Source organism: Schistocerca piceifrons, chromosome 3, assembly GCF_021461385.2.
Source record: "Schistocerca piceifrons isolate TAMUIC-IGC-003096 chromosome 3, iqSchPice1.1, whole genome shotgun sequence".
NCBI lineage: Eukaryota > Metazoa > Arthropoda > Insecta > Orthoptera > Acrididae > Schistocerca > Schistocerca piceifrons.
The window spans coordinates 440,354,560-440,371,038 of NC_060140.1; the positions used below are offsets into that span (position 1 = coordinate 440,354,560).

The following is a 16,479-nucleotide window of genomic DNA, read 5'->3' on the forward strand; positions in this document are numbered from 1 at the left end:
ACCTGTTCGGACGGAGGTTTTTTTTTTCTTTTTTTATTAATAGTGGGTTCTCCTTTAAAGGAAATCGTTCTTGAAATAGACTGATTATTGACATGATGTACTGTACAACATAACAAGACTAATAACTGCGAAATTCTCACATTACAAAAATTTACAGACATCTCAGCTAACTGTGTAATTTGCGACATAATCAAATTAACACAAGTCATGAATATTATTAGTTATTTGATGGACAAAGATTTCCTTCAATTTATACTTCTAATAAACAAACATCTAATTGTTGTGCATGTATGAGCTACCTTTAAAAATCACTCCGAAAATCTTCTCCATTAATACAAAGAATGTAATAGGTTTACGAAAAGTTTTCATCTCCATAATGAAATATTCCAGGTAATTTCTCCCGGATTCACAAAAACAGATCTCCTGTGAAAAACTCAAGAGCTCGTTACTATGCTCCAAATAAGAATGCCCCAGTGCTGCACAATAGACTAGCAAGTAAACCACCGATAAAACTAAACATAGAGTCAAATAACTCACTTCTCGTCCAGTGCATTCATTCGTGTTCGTTTTTTTACAGTAAAGGTGAATTATTTACAACAGCAGAAAACATACGAAAACCTTACAACTTTTTCAAATATTACTACTTGGTTATTCGTTGCGATGCCACGTAGATGTCTCCTAAGCGGCCTAAGAGCGGCTGGGTAGCTGTATCCATAGCTCAGCTTTAGAAACAAGCACATTAACACAATTATTGAGACTAGAACTCGAGCGCGTTGGTGAATTAAAGAGTACAGAAAGTCGCTAGCTTGTGTTACAAGCATTACCAGCTGCCTGAGGACGTCGTCGGGCACGTTCCTGGTACTGTTGCAGATGGAGTAGGCGCTGGAGTGGGAGAAGATGACGGGAGCCTTGCTGGTCTCCAGCGCGTCCTTCATGGTCCTCACGCTGGCGTGCGACAGGTCCACCATCATGCCCAGACGGTTCATCTCGCGGACCACAACCTTCCAAGAGAAATCATAAAAAATACCACGAACAGTAATGTCAATGACGGTTACATTCTCTCTTCTATTCAATTTTGTCGCTACCCAGATACTAGACGTATACTCATCATTTAGTAAAAGTATGGTACAAATGCTAAAACTACGACTCTAGCTAAATTATTCGTAACACGACCTCTGCAAAACATAAGGGAGCAGTAATGGAGGTTCATCAAATATGTGCCATTGGTAAAATAAACAAAATTTGTTTTTGGAAGAGCTGAGTCAAGAAAGGAATAGGTAAATAGTCTGTAATTTACTTAATAGTAGCGAATACATTTATACTTTACATGTGCATGGTGGAGAATGCCTTCAACCTCCACATTATACTCACAGGTTGTGTACATTAAGAACTGCCTCTATTATAACGGCGCTGCCCAGTACTTTAAGTAAAAGTATTAAATCTTAGTGTAAGTCAATGAAACTAGTACGGAAGCTGCCGCGGAGTATTACGGTAACAGCGTTGGCCGTTAGCTGTGCTATGTCGGCATACAGGACACAGTAACAGATGCGCAAGTGAACTGTGAAGCGAGGATAGCTGAGCGCAGCATTAAACGCCCCGGCAGAAAAGAACGATGTAGTAAGCCGGTCGTTGCCACCACACTCGAGCGAGTCTATTTGTTGCGGGCGACGTGACTAGACACCAGGTTGTAGAGGAACAAACGGTTAGTAGCGTAATATAAATGAGGCTGAATTTGAAGAGAAGATGTCATTAGACTGGGGGGCTTGGTCATCGCTGAGTACGCACACCACGACGCTGGAGCACCGCCGGAGCATGAGGCGACTGCACAGCACCAACACCAGTTCGTGACTAAGCTGTGTCTGCCGCCGCACTGCGTCCTTCACAGGACTTGGCGCCACAGTCCCGCCAGCCTGCTGTCCATGCCTGCTGTTTCCAACGCTGAGGTCCAAAGAGGGACTCAGCATCAAAACGCCAGCCGCCGTCCGCCGACTGTCCGAGGAGCGAGGGTTGAGACCGCGCGCAGCCGCCTCCACCACCGCGAAACGAAGAGCAGTGGGACCAACGCCTGGTAAGTCGCTCTTCCGGTAAGCCCCGCTATCGCAACTCGCCGTGACCTGCCTTCATCGCCGGACCAGACACCTGACGCAGCATCGCTGGACACCATCCTAGCAGCCGACGCCTGCTGAACCGTCCAAAGCTCACGAGGAATTAAAGATACAATAAAGTTATGCTGTTAAATTGTCCACAGCGTTTCCACTGTTCCCCATCACCTACAGCATCACCACACATGAACCGCATTCTGCAGAGGTGGTGGTGGTGGTGGTGTGTTGGGGCTTATGGGTGCTCAACATCGAGGTCATCAGCGCCCTGACACACATTAAAAGGAACGAATGTGGACAGACCTAAGAAAACTAAAGCACACACTCAAAGAAAGCAGGAAAAGAAGGAAAATGCTACATAAGAAAGTAAAACCTAAGGAAAGGGGAAACATAGCAACAAGGATGTCACAGGAAATTGTTATTGGCTGGCCACTTACATAAAATATGGGCGAGCTTATCACACAGTGAGCAAATTAAAATCCTCTCCCTAAAATCTTTGTAAAAACATTTGACAGGGCACAGAACTTTAAAACTTTAACCACATTCGTCCGAGTGTTGCCTAAAAGAGATGGCAGGTGCGCTGGCAAGTCAGCCGCGACCCACTGGTCAGAAAATAAAACGCAATCCAATAAAACTTGGCGCACAGTGGTCTGGACGCCGCAAGCACCACAAATTGGAGGGTCCTCTCGCCGGAGCAGGAAGCCGTGCGTCATAGGGCTGTGGCCTATTCGAAGCCGAGTGAGGAGAACCTCGTCCCGTCGATGGGGCTGAAAGGAAGTACACCACACACGCGTTGTGGGCTTGACTATACGGAGCTTATTGTCAGTCACTTCCAGCCACTTATCCTCCCACCGGCGCATGACCCGTGAGCTCAACAGCGAGGTGAGTGCGTGCAAGGGGATAGCACACTGAGATACTTGTGGGGCGAGACACGCCTCCTTGGGTGCGAGATCTGCCCTTTCATTCCCAGCAATGCCAACACGCCCCGGAACCCAGCAGAGAGCTGCAACCTTCCCCAGTCGCTGTAGTCGGAGGAGGGCATCCTGGATAGTCTGGACAATTTTGTCTGCCGGATACAAACGTTGCAATGGGTGAAGGGCACTGAGTGAATCGGAACAGACAAGAAATTTAGGAGAGGAAGAATGTCTCATGTGCTCCAGTGCCCGCAAGATCGCAAACAATTCTGCATCAAAGACAGTAAAAGTCTGAGGCAGTCGGACCTTGAGAACACGATATGGAAAAACAACTGAGCAACCAACAGAATCCCCTTGTTTCGACCCATCCGTAAAAACACATAGTCGTGGTGCTCAGATAAGATGGCAGAAAATGCTGCATTAAAAACGGTGGCAGGAGTGCAATCTCTCTTGTACTGCAATAAATCTAAAATCACTCCGGGCCTCTTTAGTAACCAGGGTAGCAGGCGGTTAAAACCCTGGATTTGGGGTTGTCCAGACTCCATACCGAGGGACTCTAGTACACGTTGCACACGGATCCCAAACGGCAACGTAGCCCGGGGACGGCGGAAAAAAAGGCGGTCCAGAGGTGGATGGGCAACAAGACGTTGAGCAGGCGAGCTGGGAGCTGCAAGAAACTTACAAGCCTGGCGCACCAGCAGAAGCTGCCGCCGGATGGTAAGTGGCGGTTCGCCAGCCTCAGCACAGAGGCTGGGTACGGGACTGGTCCGACAAGCACCCGTGGCCAGTCGGATCCCAGCATGGTGGACAGCGTCAAGGATCCGCAAATAAGATGGCCTCGCTGACCGATATACTGTGCACCCATAGTCCAGCCGTGAACGCACAAAAGCTCCATAAAACTGAAGGAGACGCGCCCTGTCCGCGCCCCAAGACCTGTGGCTGAGGCACTTGAGGATGTTCAGTGCCTTCAGCGTTCTGGCTTTCAAGTCACGTAGGTGTGGCAGCCATGACAACCTGGAGTCAAAACTTAGGCCCAGAAACCGCACTGTGTCTCTAAAATGTAGGACAGTATCCCCCATATGCAAGGCAGGCAAAGTAAAAAGATGACGAGAACGATTAAAATGAACACAAACACACTTAGAGGTGCCCCTACAGAGTGATCAATATGTATTGTAGGATGATAGACATCGTAGCAATAAATAGTGGAGGTTGCGGCACCCGTACAGCACGTTGTTCGAGCCACAGGCCTTATTGTCGTCATTGGGGTGTGTGGGATTATATATTTTTGTGTGGTCGTAATCATGGGGGAAAAGTTTGGAGGGCATGATTTTGTGAAAGTTTCTTTTACCAAATCAGAGGGACTGTTGATCTGTTACAATTTAGGAGTAATGAATGGTTAGTACCTGTACATTGCTCTCAGTGTAATTTCCTCGGGCATTCTGCGCCTAATGCTGAAACAGAAGCGGAACTGCTTTACTTGTAACTGTTTTGGGTACACGGCTATGCAATATAGAGAGTCGAGGTGACTCATGATTAGAGAGAAGAAGTAACTTGGTAGAAGATTTCAGGACTAACTGTTGTGTTTGTACTGTTTTGTTGTAGTGTTATTTTTCTCGTGGATTATGAGCGCAGAGGAGAACTCTGAGACCCAAGGTGTCACTATTGAAGAAGCGGTGCAGTCATTGGTGGATCAGGTGGCGTAATTGACAGCGAGTAACGTGGTTATGTTTAATAAACTAGCAGGAAAGAATCTCGAGACTGCAGTGTTGAAGCAGCAAACTCTGGGAGTGGATTAGACTGTCGCGGATCTTGTTTCTCCCATCTCTTGTAGAGGGTCTGAGTATGTATTGGCATTTATAGAGGATCTTAAGTTGTGGCAGATCGTGAGGTTACGTTTGTCAGGAGAAGCAAAATACTTATTTAGGCGAACATAAGCATTGCGAAATACAGAAACTTTTGACCAGTTGAGACGGTGGTTGGAAGAATATTAAGGGAAGAGTAATAGTGCACGGCTTTTCTGCGAATAATTTGGAATGGTATACAGGAGAGCCCCCCCATGAACCATGGACCTTGCCGTTGGTGGGGAGGCTTGCGTGCCTCAGCGATACAGATAGCCGTACCGTAGGTGCAACCACAACGGAGGGGTATCTGTTGAGAGGCCAGACAAACGTGTGGTTCCTGAAGAGGGGCAGCAGCCTTTTCAGTAGTTGCAAGGGCAACAGTCTGGATGATTGACTGATCTGGCCTTGTAACAATAACCAAAACGGCCTTGCTGTGCTGGTACTGCAAACGGCTGAAAGCAAGGGGAAACTACAGCTGTAATTTTTCCCGAGGGCATGCAGCTTTACTGTATGATTACATGATGATGGCGTCCTCTTGGGTAAAATATTCCGGAGGTAAAATAGTCCCCCATTCGGATCTCCGGGCGGGGACTACTCAGGAGGATGTTGTTATCAGGAGAAAGAAAACTGGCATTCTACGGATCGGAGCGTGGAATGTCAGATCCCTTAATCGGGCAGGTAGGTTAGAAAATTTAAAAAGGGAAATGGATAGGTTGAAGTTAGATATAGTGGGAATTAGTGAAGTTCGGTGGCAGGAGGAACAAGACTTCTGGTCAGGTGACTACAGGGTTATAAACACAAAATCAAATAGGGGTAATGCAGGAGTAGGTTTAATAATGAGTAGGAAAATAGGAATGCGGGTAAGCTACTACAAACAGCATAGTGAACGCATTATTGTGGCCAAGATAGACACGAAGCCCACACCTACTACAGTAGTACAAGTTTATATGCCAACTAGCTCTGCAGATGACGAAGAAATTGAAGAAATGTATGATGAAATAAAAGAAATTATTCAGATTGTGAAGGGAGACGAAAATTTAATAGTCATGGGTGACTGGAATTCGAGTGTAGGAAAAGGGAGAGAAGGAAACATAGTAGGTGAATATGGATTGGGGGACAGAAATGAAAGAGGAAGCCGCCTGGTAGAATTTTGCACAGAGCACAACATAATCATAACTAACACTTGGTTTAAGAATCATGAAAGAAGGTTGTATACATGGAAGAACCCTGGAGATACTAAAAGGTATCAGATAGATTATATAATGGTAAGACAGAGATTTAGGAACCAGGTTTTAAATTGTAAGACATTTCCAGGGGCAGATATGGACTCTGACCACAATCTATTGGTTATGACCTGTAGATTAAAACTGAAGAAACTGCAAAAAGGTGGGAATTTAAGGAGATGGGACCTGGATAAACTAAAAGAACCAGAGGTTGTACAGAGATTCAGGGAGAGCATAAGGGAGCAATTGACAGGAATGGGGGAAAGAAATACAGTAGAAGAAGAATGGGTAGCTTTGAGGGATGAAGTAGTGAAGGCAGCAGAGGATCAAGTAGGTATAAAGACGAGGGCTAGTAGAAATCCTTGGGTAACAGAAGAAATATTGAATTTAATTGATGAAAGGAGAAAATATAAAAATGCAGTAAGTGAAACAGGCAAAAAGGAATACAAACGTCTCAAAAATGAGATCGACAGGAAGTGCAAAATGGCTAAGCAGGAATGGCTAGAGGACAAATGTAAGGATGTAGAGGCCTATCTCACTAGGGGTAAGATAGATACCGCCTACAGGAAAATTAAAGAGAGCTTTGGAGATAAGAGAACGACTTGTATGAATATCAAGAGTTCAGATGGAAACCCAGTTCTAAGCAAAGAAGGGAAAGCAGAAAGGTGGAAGGAGTATATAGAGGGTCTATACAAGGGCGATGTACTTGAGGACAATATTATGGAAATGGAAAAGGATGTAGATGAAGATGAAATTGGAGATACGATACTGCGTGAAGAGTTTGACAGAGCACTGAAAGACCTGAGTCGAAACAAGGCCTCCGGAGTAGACAATATTCCATTGGAACTACTGACGGCCGTGGGAGAGCCAGTCCTGACAAAACTCTACCATCTGGTGAGCAAGATGTATGAAACAGGCGAAATACCCTCAGACTTCAAGAAGAATATAATAATTCCAATCCCAAAGAAAGCAGGTGTTGACAGATGTGAAAATTACCGAACTATCAGCTTAATAAGTAACAGCTGCAAAATACTAACACGAATTCTTTACAGACGAATGGAAAAACTAGTAGAAGCCAACCTCGGGGAAGATCAGTTTGGATTCCGTAGAAACACTGGAACACGTGAGGCAATACTGACCTTACGACTTATCTTAGAAGAAAGATTAAGGAAAGGCAAACCTACGTTTCTAGCATTTGTAGACTTAGAGAAAGCTTTTGACAATGTTGACTGGAATACTCTCTTTCAAATTCTAAAGGTGGCAGGGGTAAAATACAGGGAGCGAAAGGCTATTTACAATTTGTACAGAAACCAGATGGCAGTTATAAGAGTCGAGGGACATGAAAGGGAAGCAGTGGTTGGGAAGGGAGTAAGACAGGGTTGTAGCCTGTCCCCGATGTTGTTCAATCTGTATATTGAGCAAGCAGTAAAGGAAACAAAAGAAAAATTCGGAGTAGGTATTAAAATTCATGGAGAAGAAATAAAAACTTTGAGGTTCGCCGATGACATTGTAATTCTGTCAGAGACGGCAAAGGACTTGGAAGAGCAGTTGAATGGAATGGACAGTGTCTTGAAAGGAGGATATAAGATGAACATCAACAAAAGCAAAACAAGGATAATGGAAGGTAGTCTAATTAAGTCGGGTGATGCTGGGGGAATTAGATTAGGAAATGAGGCACTTAAAGTAGTAAAGGAGTTTTGCTATTTGGGGAGCAAAATAACTGATGATGGTCGAAGTAGAGAGGATATAAAATGTAGGCTGGCAATGGCAAGGAAAGCGTTTCTGAAGAAGAGAAATTTGTTAACATCCAGTATTGATTTAAGTGTCAGGAAGTCATTTCTGAAAGTATTCGTATGGAGTGTAGCCATGTATGGAAGTGAAACATGGACGATAAATAGTTTGGACAAGAAGAGAATAGAAGCTTTCGAAATGTGGTGCTACAGAAGAATGCTTAAGATTAGATGGGTAGATCACATAACTAATGAGGAAGTATTGAATAGGATTGGGGAGAAGAGAAGTTTGTGGCACAACTTGACCAGAAGAAGGGATCGGTTGGTAGGACATGTTCTGAGGCATCAAGGGATCACCAATTTAGTATTGGAGGGCAGCGTGGAGGGTAAAAATCGTAGGGGGAGACCAAGAGATGAATACACTAAGCAGATTCAGAAGGATGTAGGTTGCTGTAGGTATTGGGAGATGAAAAAGCTTGCACAGGATAGAGTAGCATGGAGAGCTGCATCAAACCAGTCTCAGGACTGAAGACCACAACAACAACAATACAGGAGAGCCACGCAGGGTAGCCGAGCGGTCTGGGGCGCCTTTTCACGGTCCGCGAGCAATAAACAGTGGAGATTGTGGCACCCTCGTTGCAAGTTGTTCGAGCAATAGCCGGTAGTGTCGTCATTGGGTTTTTTTTCGGTTTTAGGGCGCAAAACTGCTATAGTCATTAGCGCCCGGTCCGTGACTTAGGAAAGAGTAAAAAACCGAAAATGGAAACCAGCAGCAATGGGAACGAAATTCATAAAATTGGAGAAACTAAAAGCAGAAGGAAGGCTTAAAAATCCACTACAGAAAGGGGTTGGTTGTCCCCAAAAAAAGCTTCAAATGACTGACGTCATTTCACCGGCACTAATAAACTCGAGAACGCGATCGGCTGAGCGCGTGTCATCTGCTAAAATCGACGATATATCAAGGCGATAGCTGTAGACGGGAGCGTAACGGGTTAAAATAGGGGCACTCAATTAAAAGGTGTCTTACCGTCCACAGCTGAAAGCAGTGAGGACAGAGTGGGGGAGGATCGCCGCTTAAAAGATGTCGATGGCTAAAAAGACAGTGCCCTGTCCGGATTCTAGTCAAAATTACCTCCTCCCGACGACGCGTTCGGGAGGAAGAGGTCCAAGCACAAGGAAAAGCTTTCACGTCCCGCAATTTATTATGGGGAAGTGTCGACCAATGTGCGTGCCATAAATGAAGAACACGACGACATAAAACGCTCCGTAGATCGGCGAAGGGAATCGGTTGAATAGCTGGCCGAAGAAGAGAGACTGCAGCCTTGGCTGCAATATCGGCCGCCTCATTTCCACAGATACCAACGTGTCCTGGGAGCCAGAGGAACGCCACCGAGATGCCCCCCAGGTGGAGCAAGCGCAGACAGTCCTGAATCCTGTGGACCAGAGGGTGGACAGAGTAAAGTGCTTGGAGACTGAGGAGAGAGCTGAGAGAATCTGAACAGATAACGCACTGTATCCGCTGATGGCGGCGGATGTAGTGGACAGCCTGGAGAACAGCGTAAAGCTCCGCAGTATAAACTGAACACTGGTCGGGAAGCCGAAAGTGATTTGGGGTGTCGCCAACAATATAAGCACTCCCTACACCTAACGATGTTTTCGAGCCGTCGGTGTAAATAAATGTGGCTTCTGTCATTTGTGCGCATAGAGCAGCAAATGCCCGACGATAAACAAGTGAAGGGGTACTTTCCTTGGGAAATCGATAAAGGAAAGCGGAAGGAAAGAGAATGGAGCAGCTGACGGAAGCGGACCCCCGGTGGTAGTAGGGAGGAGGGGCGGCCTGCGTATCCTACATCAAAGGAGGCGTCGAAAAAAATGTCATGGGCTGGATTAGCAGGCATGGAAGACAGATGGCTAGCATAGCGACTCAGAAGGACTGCTCGCCGATTGGACAGCGGAGGTTCAGCAGTCTCAGCATAAAGGCTTTCCACAGGGCTGGTGTAAAAAGCTCCAGACACTAAACGTAATCCACGGTGGTGGATAGAGTCGAGACGCCGAAGAATAGACGGCCGAGCAGAGGAGTAGACTATGCTTCCATAGTCCAATTTAGAGCGCACTAAGGCGCGATAGAGGCGGAGAAGGACCACTCGGTCCGCTCCCTAGGAGGTACCATTCAGGACACGGAGGGTGTAGAGAGATCACAGACAGCGAGCCGAAAGATAGGAAACATGGGAGGACCAGCACAGTTTTCTGTCAAAAATAAGACCCAAGAATTTAGCGACGTCTGAAACGGAAGGTTGACAGGACCTAGATGTAAGGAGGGCGGAAGAAACTCCTTACGTCGCCAAAAATTAACACAAACGGTCTTACTGGGAGAAAAACGGAAGCCGGTTTCGATGCTCCAAGAGTGGAGGCGATCGAGACATCCTTGAAGACGTCGTTCAAGAAGGCTGGTCCGTTGAGAGCTGTAGTAGATCGCAAAATCGTCCACAAAGAGGGAGCCCGAGACATTAGGAAGGAGACAATCCATAATTGGATTTATGGCAATGGCAAATAGTACAACACTCAGCACGGAGCCCTGGGGTACCCCGTTTTCTTGGGAGAAAGTACGGGAGAGAGTAGTGTTCACCCGCACCCTAAATGTGCGCTCTGCCATAAATTCGCGAAGAAAAAGGGGCAGCCGATCTCGAAAGCCCCAAGAGAACAGTGTGCGGAGGATGCCTGTCCTCCAACAGGTATCGTATGCTCTCTCCAGATCAAAAAATATTGCTACTGTTTGGCGTTTCCGGAGAAAATTGTTCATTATATAAGTGGAGAGAGCAACAAGATGGTCAACTGCAGAACGATGCTTCCGGAATCCGCATTGGGCAGGTGTTAAAAGACTGCGGGATTCCAGCCACCAAGCTAAACGGTAATTCACTATACGCCCCAAAACCTTACAGACACTACTCGTGAGAGAAATGGGGCGATAGCTAGAGGGGAGATGTTTGTCCTTTCCAGGTTTCGGAACAGGAACGACGATAGCTTCCCGCTATCGTCTGGGAAAAGTACTGTCGGTCCAAATTCGATTATAAAGGCGAAGGAGGTAATGCAGACTATGGGTTGATAAATGCAGCAACATTTGGACGTGGATACCATCCGGTCCTGGGGCGGAGGAGCGAGAAGAAGAGAGTGCATGTTGTAGTTCCCGCATGGAGAAAACAGTATTGTAGCTTTCGCGATTTTGAGAGGAGAAAGCAAGAGGTCGAACTTCCGCTGCACGTTTCTTCGGGAGAAACGCTGGCGGGTAAGTTGAAGAGCTCGAAATCTCAGCAAAGTGCTGACCCAATGAGTTAGAAATTGCGACGGGGTCCACTAATGTATCATGCGCGACAGTGAGCCCAGAGACCGGGCAGAAACTAGGCGCGCCTGAGAACCGTCGAAGCCGACTCCAAACTTCCGAGGAGGGAGTTATAACACTCCCTCTCTGCTACTACTGTACCATAACCTCTATGCTAGAAGCAGGTTGTAACATAAAGCAATTTTGTAAAAGCAACTATGGCACAAAGCAACAGAGCAGTGTTACCCTCTGAGAGGAATTTTGTTAATTTGACCGTGTTGTTCCTAACGGAGGTGGCTTATCGGAAATGAAAGTAAGAATTACGTAAATGTTGGAATGTGACAAACAAAATTTTGCCTAGCTATACTATTCCTAGAATAAGGGAAACGGTCGCCAGCCTAATTAGGCAAGAGAAAGATTAACATTCTCATTTATGAAAGTAGGTATAAGTAACTATAATGGACAACACAACAGACACAACCTAGACTTAACAACACGCGAGTGCAATGAACTCTAACACACATATGTTTTAAGATTGAAGCTAACAGTTAGAGCAGCAGGAACTATTTTCAAAATTATAACAGGTACAGAAAAACACTATCACTTTCAGGGTTTACACAAACTGAGTGGTCTTTATACTGTTAATATGCACACAAGAGAGACAAACACTTGGCATACATGAGAATGTAACGTTTCACAACTGCAGCTTTCTCACTTTTACTACAACGAAACACAATGTTGACAAAATTGCAAGGAACTGACTCTCCTTTTTAGAATTTACTACAGACAACAACGTGATCATTTTCTTTATAAGACTCAGCCTAAAGTTTGAAGTTGGTAACAGCACTTTAAATAACAGTTTCAATAGGAAAATTATTATTGGACAAATAACATTTGCTTTAACTCACTCTGTTACCACATTAGCTTTAACTATCTTTCTAATAAGTTCAAGAGGCATTATTTAACAAAGCTCTAGGCTTCAACGTACTTTCAGTAAGGACACTCGGTAATCACTTTACTTCAAACGGAGAGGACCCTGAGAGGTGTTATGATGAGGAGTAAAATCAAGGTAGGTAAATAAATTCCGATATGAATTACCTTATATTTCAGCACACTGACACATCCATTAGGCTGATCCTTCACTGTACATCAATATAGTATTACGTTACAGTGATTGCGCAATGTGGTGGCAACTGCATGTTGGTAGGTGGAATTACAGGTAGAATTGCCGGACTTTATCGTATCTTCATGGCGATGATTCATACAAATTCCAGAATAGATCCAGCTATTTATCCACCCATCCGAGGCATTGGAAAGAAGCAGTAAAAGCCTCTCTCTAAATCAGCATGATATGCACCTTTACACTGACAGTGCACAGACTGGTAGCTCCTTTCCGACTGGTGGCTCGTCTCCGACTATCGGTTCCACCTTTTCCACCTATGCCAATTACAATTTGCGCGCGCTACAGATTTCCGTTCCTGAGGGGAACCACTACACCTTTTATATACAGAATAACTAAGAGCCCTAAGTGAGGATCAGCAATTTACATAACAGCAAATAAATACATTAAATAAAACAGAACATTTTCACATATTGACACTTCAACAAAAAATTATTCACACAAAATTACAATTACATATAATAAGTTCTGTTCCCTCCAAATGGGACAAAGAATATAAATTGCAGATACACTACTTTGCATAGAATCAAATCATGACATCAAAGGTTTGACAAAGAAAAGAGTACACAATTTTATGTTATCGATTCAATCACACTTACAGAAAATCAACAACGTAACATTAAATAAAGGAAAAGCAAAATAAATTCATACGGCATAAGAGCTGTGGTGTTACAGAGTGAAGGTGTTAAATGAGCTAATAAAGAATTTCCAGCTTGCCTTCTTGCTATCGCGGATGACACGACGGCATCGCGCACGGAACTGCTTATAGCGGATACAGTTGGCCAAAGTAGGATGGTGGCGAAAAACGCGGAGAGCACGTCGCAGCTCACGTATTGCGTCACGGCATTCCTCGTTCCACCAAGGAACTGGGGGGCGCCGGGGCAATTCGGAGGTGCGTGGTATTGAACGTTCCGCAGCTGTATGAATAACGTCGGTAATGTGTGTGACCTCATCGTCGACGCTGGGAAAGTGACGGTCTTCGAATGTCGCTAGAGACGACAAAAGTGTCCAATCGGCTTCGCCAAACTTCCAGCGTCACGGGCGCATATATGGCACTTGAGGCTACAGTCGAAGGACACATGGAAAGTGGTCACTCGAGTGTGTATCATCAAGGGCGAACCATTCGAAGCGCCGAGCTAGCGGAACTGTACCGACCGCAAGGTCCAAATGAGATAAATTTGTCGTGGAGGCAGACAAAAATGTAGGGACCCCAGTGTTGAGGCAAACTAGATCCGCTTGGTGGAAGAGGTCTAGCAAGAGTGAGCCACGTGGACAAGGATGTGGAGACCCCCAAAGCGGGTGGTGGGCATTGAAGTCCCCAACCAGCAAATAGGGGGGTGGAAGCTGACCAAGAAGATGAAGGAGATCAGCTCGCGCCATTGGTGTGGACGATGGAATGTATACAGTACAAAGAGAAAAGGGATATCCAGAAAGACGGACGGCGACAGCTTGGAAGGAAGTGTTTAAGTGGATTGGGTGATAATGGAGAGTATCATGGAGAAGAATCATGAGTCCTCCATGGGCTGGAGTGCCTTCAACAGATGGGAGATCATTTCGGACAGACTGAAGATGAGGTAGAACAAAGCGGTCATGGGGACGCAGCTTTGTTTCCTGAAGACAGAAGATGACCGGCGAGAAGGATCGTATGAGGACCGACAATTCATCCCGATTGGCTCGAATGCCGCGGATATTCCAGTGGATAATGGACATAGGGTGAACAGAAAATGGAGGAATGTGACCAAGGTCGCTGTCAACTCAACGACTGCTCAGAGCTTGGGACCGACAGCATGGAATGGCATTCAGCCGAAGGCAGAAGATCCTGATCCATAGGTTGTTCAGGAGCAGCTCCTGCCACCAGCGATCGGCCGGTTGATCGGCCGCCAGCAGTGCGCCTCGGCGACACAGAAGACGGCCGAGGGCGATTTCCGCCAGTTGGTGCTGTAGATGGGACACACCTTGGCGGAGAAGGAGATAAACTGAGTTTCTTTGTAGCCTTCTTGGAAGTATGATGTTTAAATGTAGGAGGAACCGATTGGTGTGAAGTTGGGGTACGTAAAAAATCTTCACGACTATGCTCTTTTTTCGAAGTCTTGGTGTCTGACTTTTGGGCTCGAGATTTAGCAGAACCCGATGAAGGGTGAGCGATAGAGTGGGCAGGCGAAAGTGGTGAGGTTGAACGGGCGATCTTTGCGCTGGCCGATCTGACTACCGTGGCACTAATGGTGAGGTCGCAAGTCTGCGTGGCCGCCTCCTTTGTTGACCAAGGAGAAGCAAGGACAGTGCTGGATTTTCCTGTCTGAGGCACGGTGGGCTGTCGGCTGGCGAATAATTTTCGAGCAGCAAAGGTCGACACCTTTTCCTTCACTTTGATTTCCTGGATGAGCTTTTCGTCCTTAAAAACGGGGCAATCACGAGTGGAAGCAGCGTGGTCAGTCAAACAGTTGATGCAGCGAGGGGATGGAGGTGGACAAGCACCCTCATGGGCATCCTTGCCACATGTAACACATTTGGCCGGATTAGAACAGGACTGGCTGGTGTGATTGAACCGCTGACACCGATAGCAACGCGTAGGGTTTGGGACGTAAGGGCGAACGGAAATTATCTCATAGCCTGCTTTGATTTTCGATGGGAGTTGAACTTTGTCAAATGTCAAGAAGACAGTGCGGGTTGGAATGATGTTTGTGTCAACCCTTTTCATGACTCTATGAACAGCTGTTACGCCCTGGTCAGACAGGGTAGTGCTGAATTTCTTCGTCAGACAATCCATCGAGGGAGCGTGTATAAACGACTCCACGCGAGGAATTTAAAGTGCGGTGCGCTTCAACCTGGACAGGGAAGGTGTGTAGTAGTGAGGTACGCAGCAATTTTTGTGCATGGAGGGCACTGACTGTTTCTAACAACAGGGTGCCATTCCGTAATCTGGAACAAGACTTTACAGGACCTGCAATTGCGTCGACACCTTTCTGAATAATGAAAGTGTTGACCGTGGAGAAATCGTGACCTTCGTCAGACCGAGAAACAACAAGGAACTGTGGCAACGATGGAAGAACTGTCTGTGGCTGAGACTCAATGAACTTACGCTTGTGAGCAGACATAGTGGAAGGTGAGGAAACCATTGCGGAAGAATCCCCCATGATTACCGGCGTCTCCGATGGCGCGCTCCTCCCTTGTGGGGGCCCTCTCTGAGGGCACTCCCGCCTTAGGTGATTGTTCACACGGAGGGACCAATCGGCACTTTCGGAAGGTATCAGCTCGGGTAATCACCCCTCCCTGGGCTTGGCCGTTACCAGGGGGTACGTACGTGTCCTACCTGTCTACCCGGAGCAGGGAAGTATGCGTTACCCCGTCACTGGCTACGCATGGAAGTGCGTGGTTCGGCCTTCAGACACGCACAGGGAGGAAAGAAGAGAAAGGGAAAGGAAAGAAGAGGGGTCTCAAACGCCGCAGCGGAGAAAAGGGCAAAGAGAAAAGGGAAGGAAAAGAGAAGGACAGAGGAAGGACGAAGACTTGCAAGTGTAGAAAGCAAGCAGTTTCGAGCGTCCGTCTCCGGACGTAAGCACAAACCATACTCCCAGAGGGGGAGAAAGGGAAGGAAAGAGCCAGAGGTGAGGGAGGGGGGCGAAGATGGGGGACGGGGATGGATGCAGAAAGGGAAGGTATGCAGCCCGGAAAGGACGGAGGGCCACATTAGCTCGAGGTCCCGTGCTCGCTACGCACGTATCCACAAAAGAGTTGTGGACCCCCTGGGGGCGTCATTGGGGTGTGTGAGACTATATTGTTTTTGTGTGGTGGTAATCATGAGGCCAAAGTTAATTTACCATCGGGCACAGGTATGTGTGTTGTCCTTAGCGTAAGTTAGCCTAAGTTAGATTAAGTAGTGTGTAAGCTTAGGGACAGATTATCTCAGCAGTTTGGTCCCATAATACCTTACCACAAATTTTCTATTATACAGGAGACATAACGAAGCACTAGAGGACTTTGCAGATATAATTGGGAAAATGAACTTTAACACGTGCGTGCTCTCATTAAATGAGGTGGTAAATAAAGTGGTGCTGCAACAGGGTGAACAATGAGCGCTCGATGCCTTTTTAAGAGGTATGACACCAGAAATGTCTAGGAGAGAGCATACAGGAGCTCTTGATGATCTTCATGAAGGATTTAGTTTAGCTTTGGAAT

The 16,479-nt window shown here is 46.3% G+C and overlaps 1 protein-coding gene across 1 annotated transcript in view; it reads right to left on the reverse strand.

Moving 5' to 3' along the window:
- The window catches only part of LOC124788728 (dipeptidase 1-like), a 304,298-nt gene that overhangs the window by 67,783 nt on the left and 220,036 nt on the right, over positions 1-16,479 (reverse strand). Inside the window, exon 7 of the mRNA XM_047256010.1 lies at positions 825-1,001. Coding sequence (XP_047111966.1) covers positions 825-1,001 — 177 coding nt within the window. The remainder of the gene's footprint in view (positions 1-824; positions 1,002-16,479) is intronic.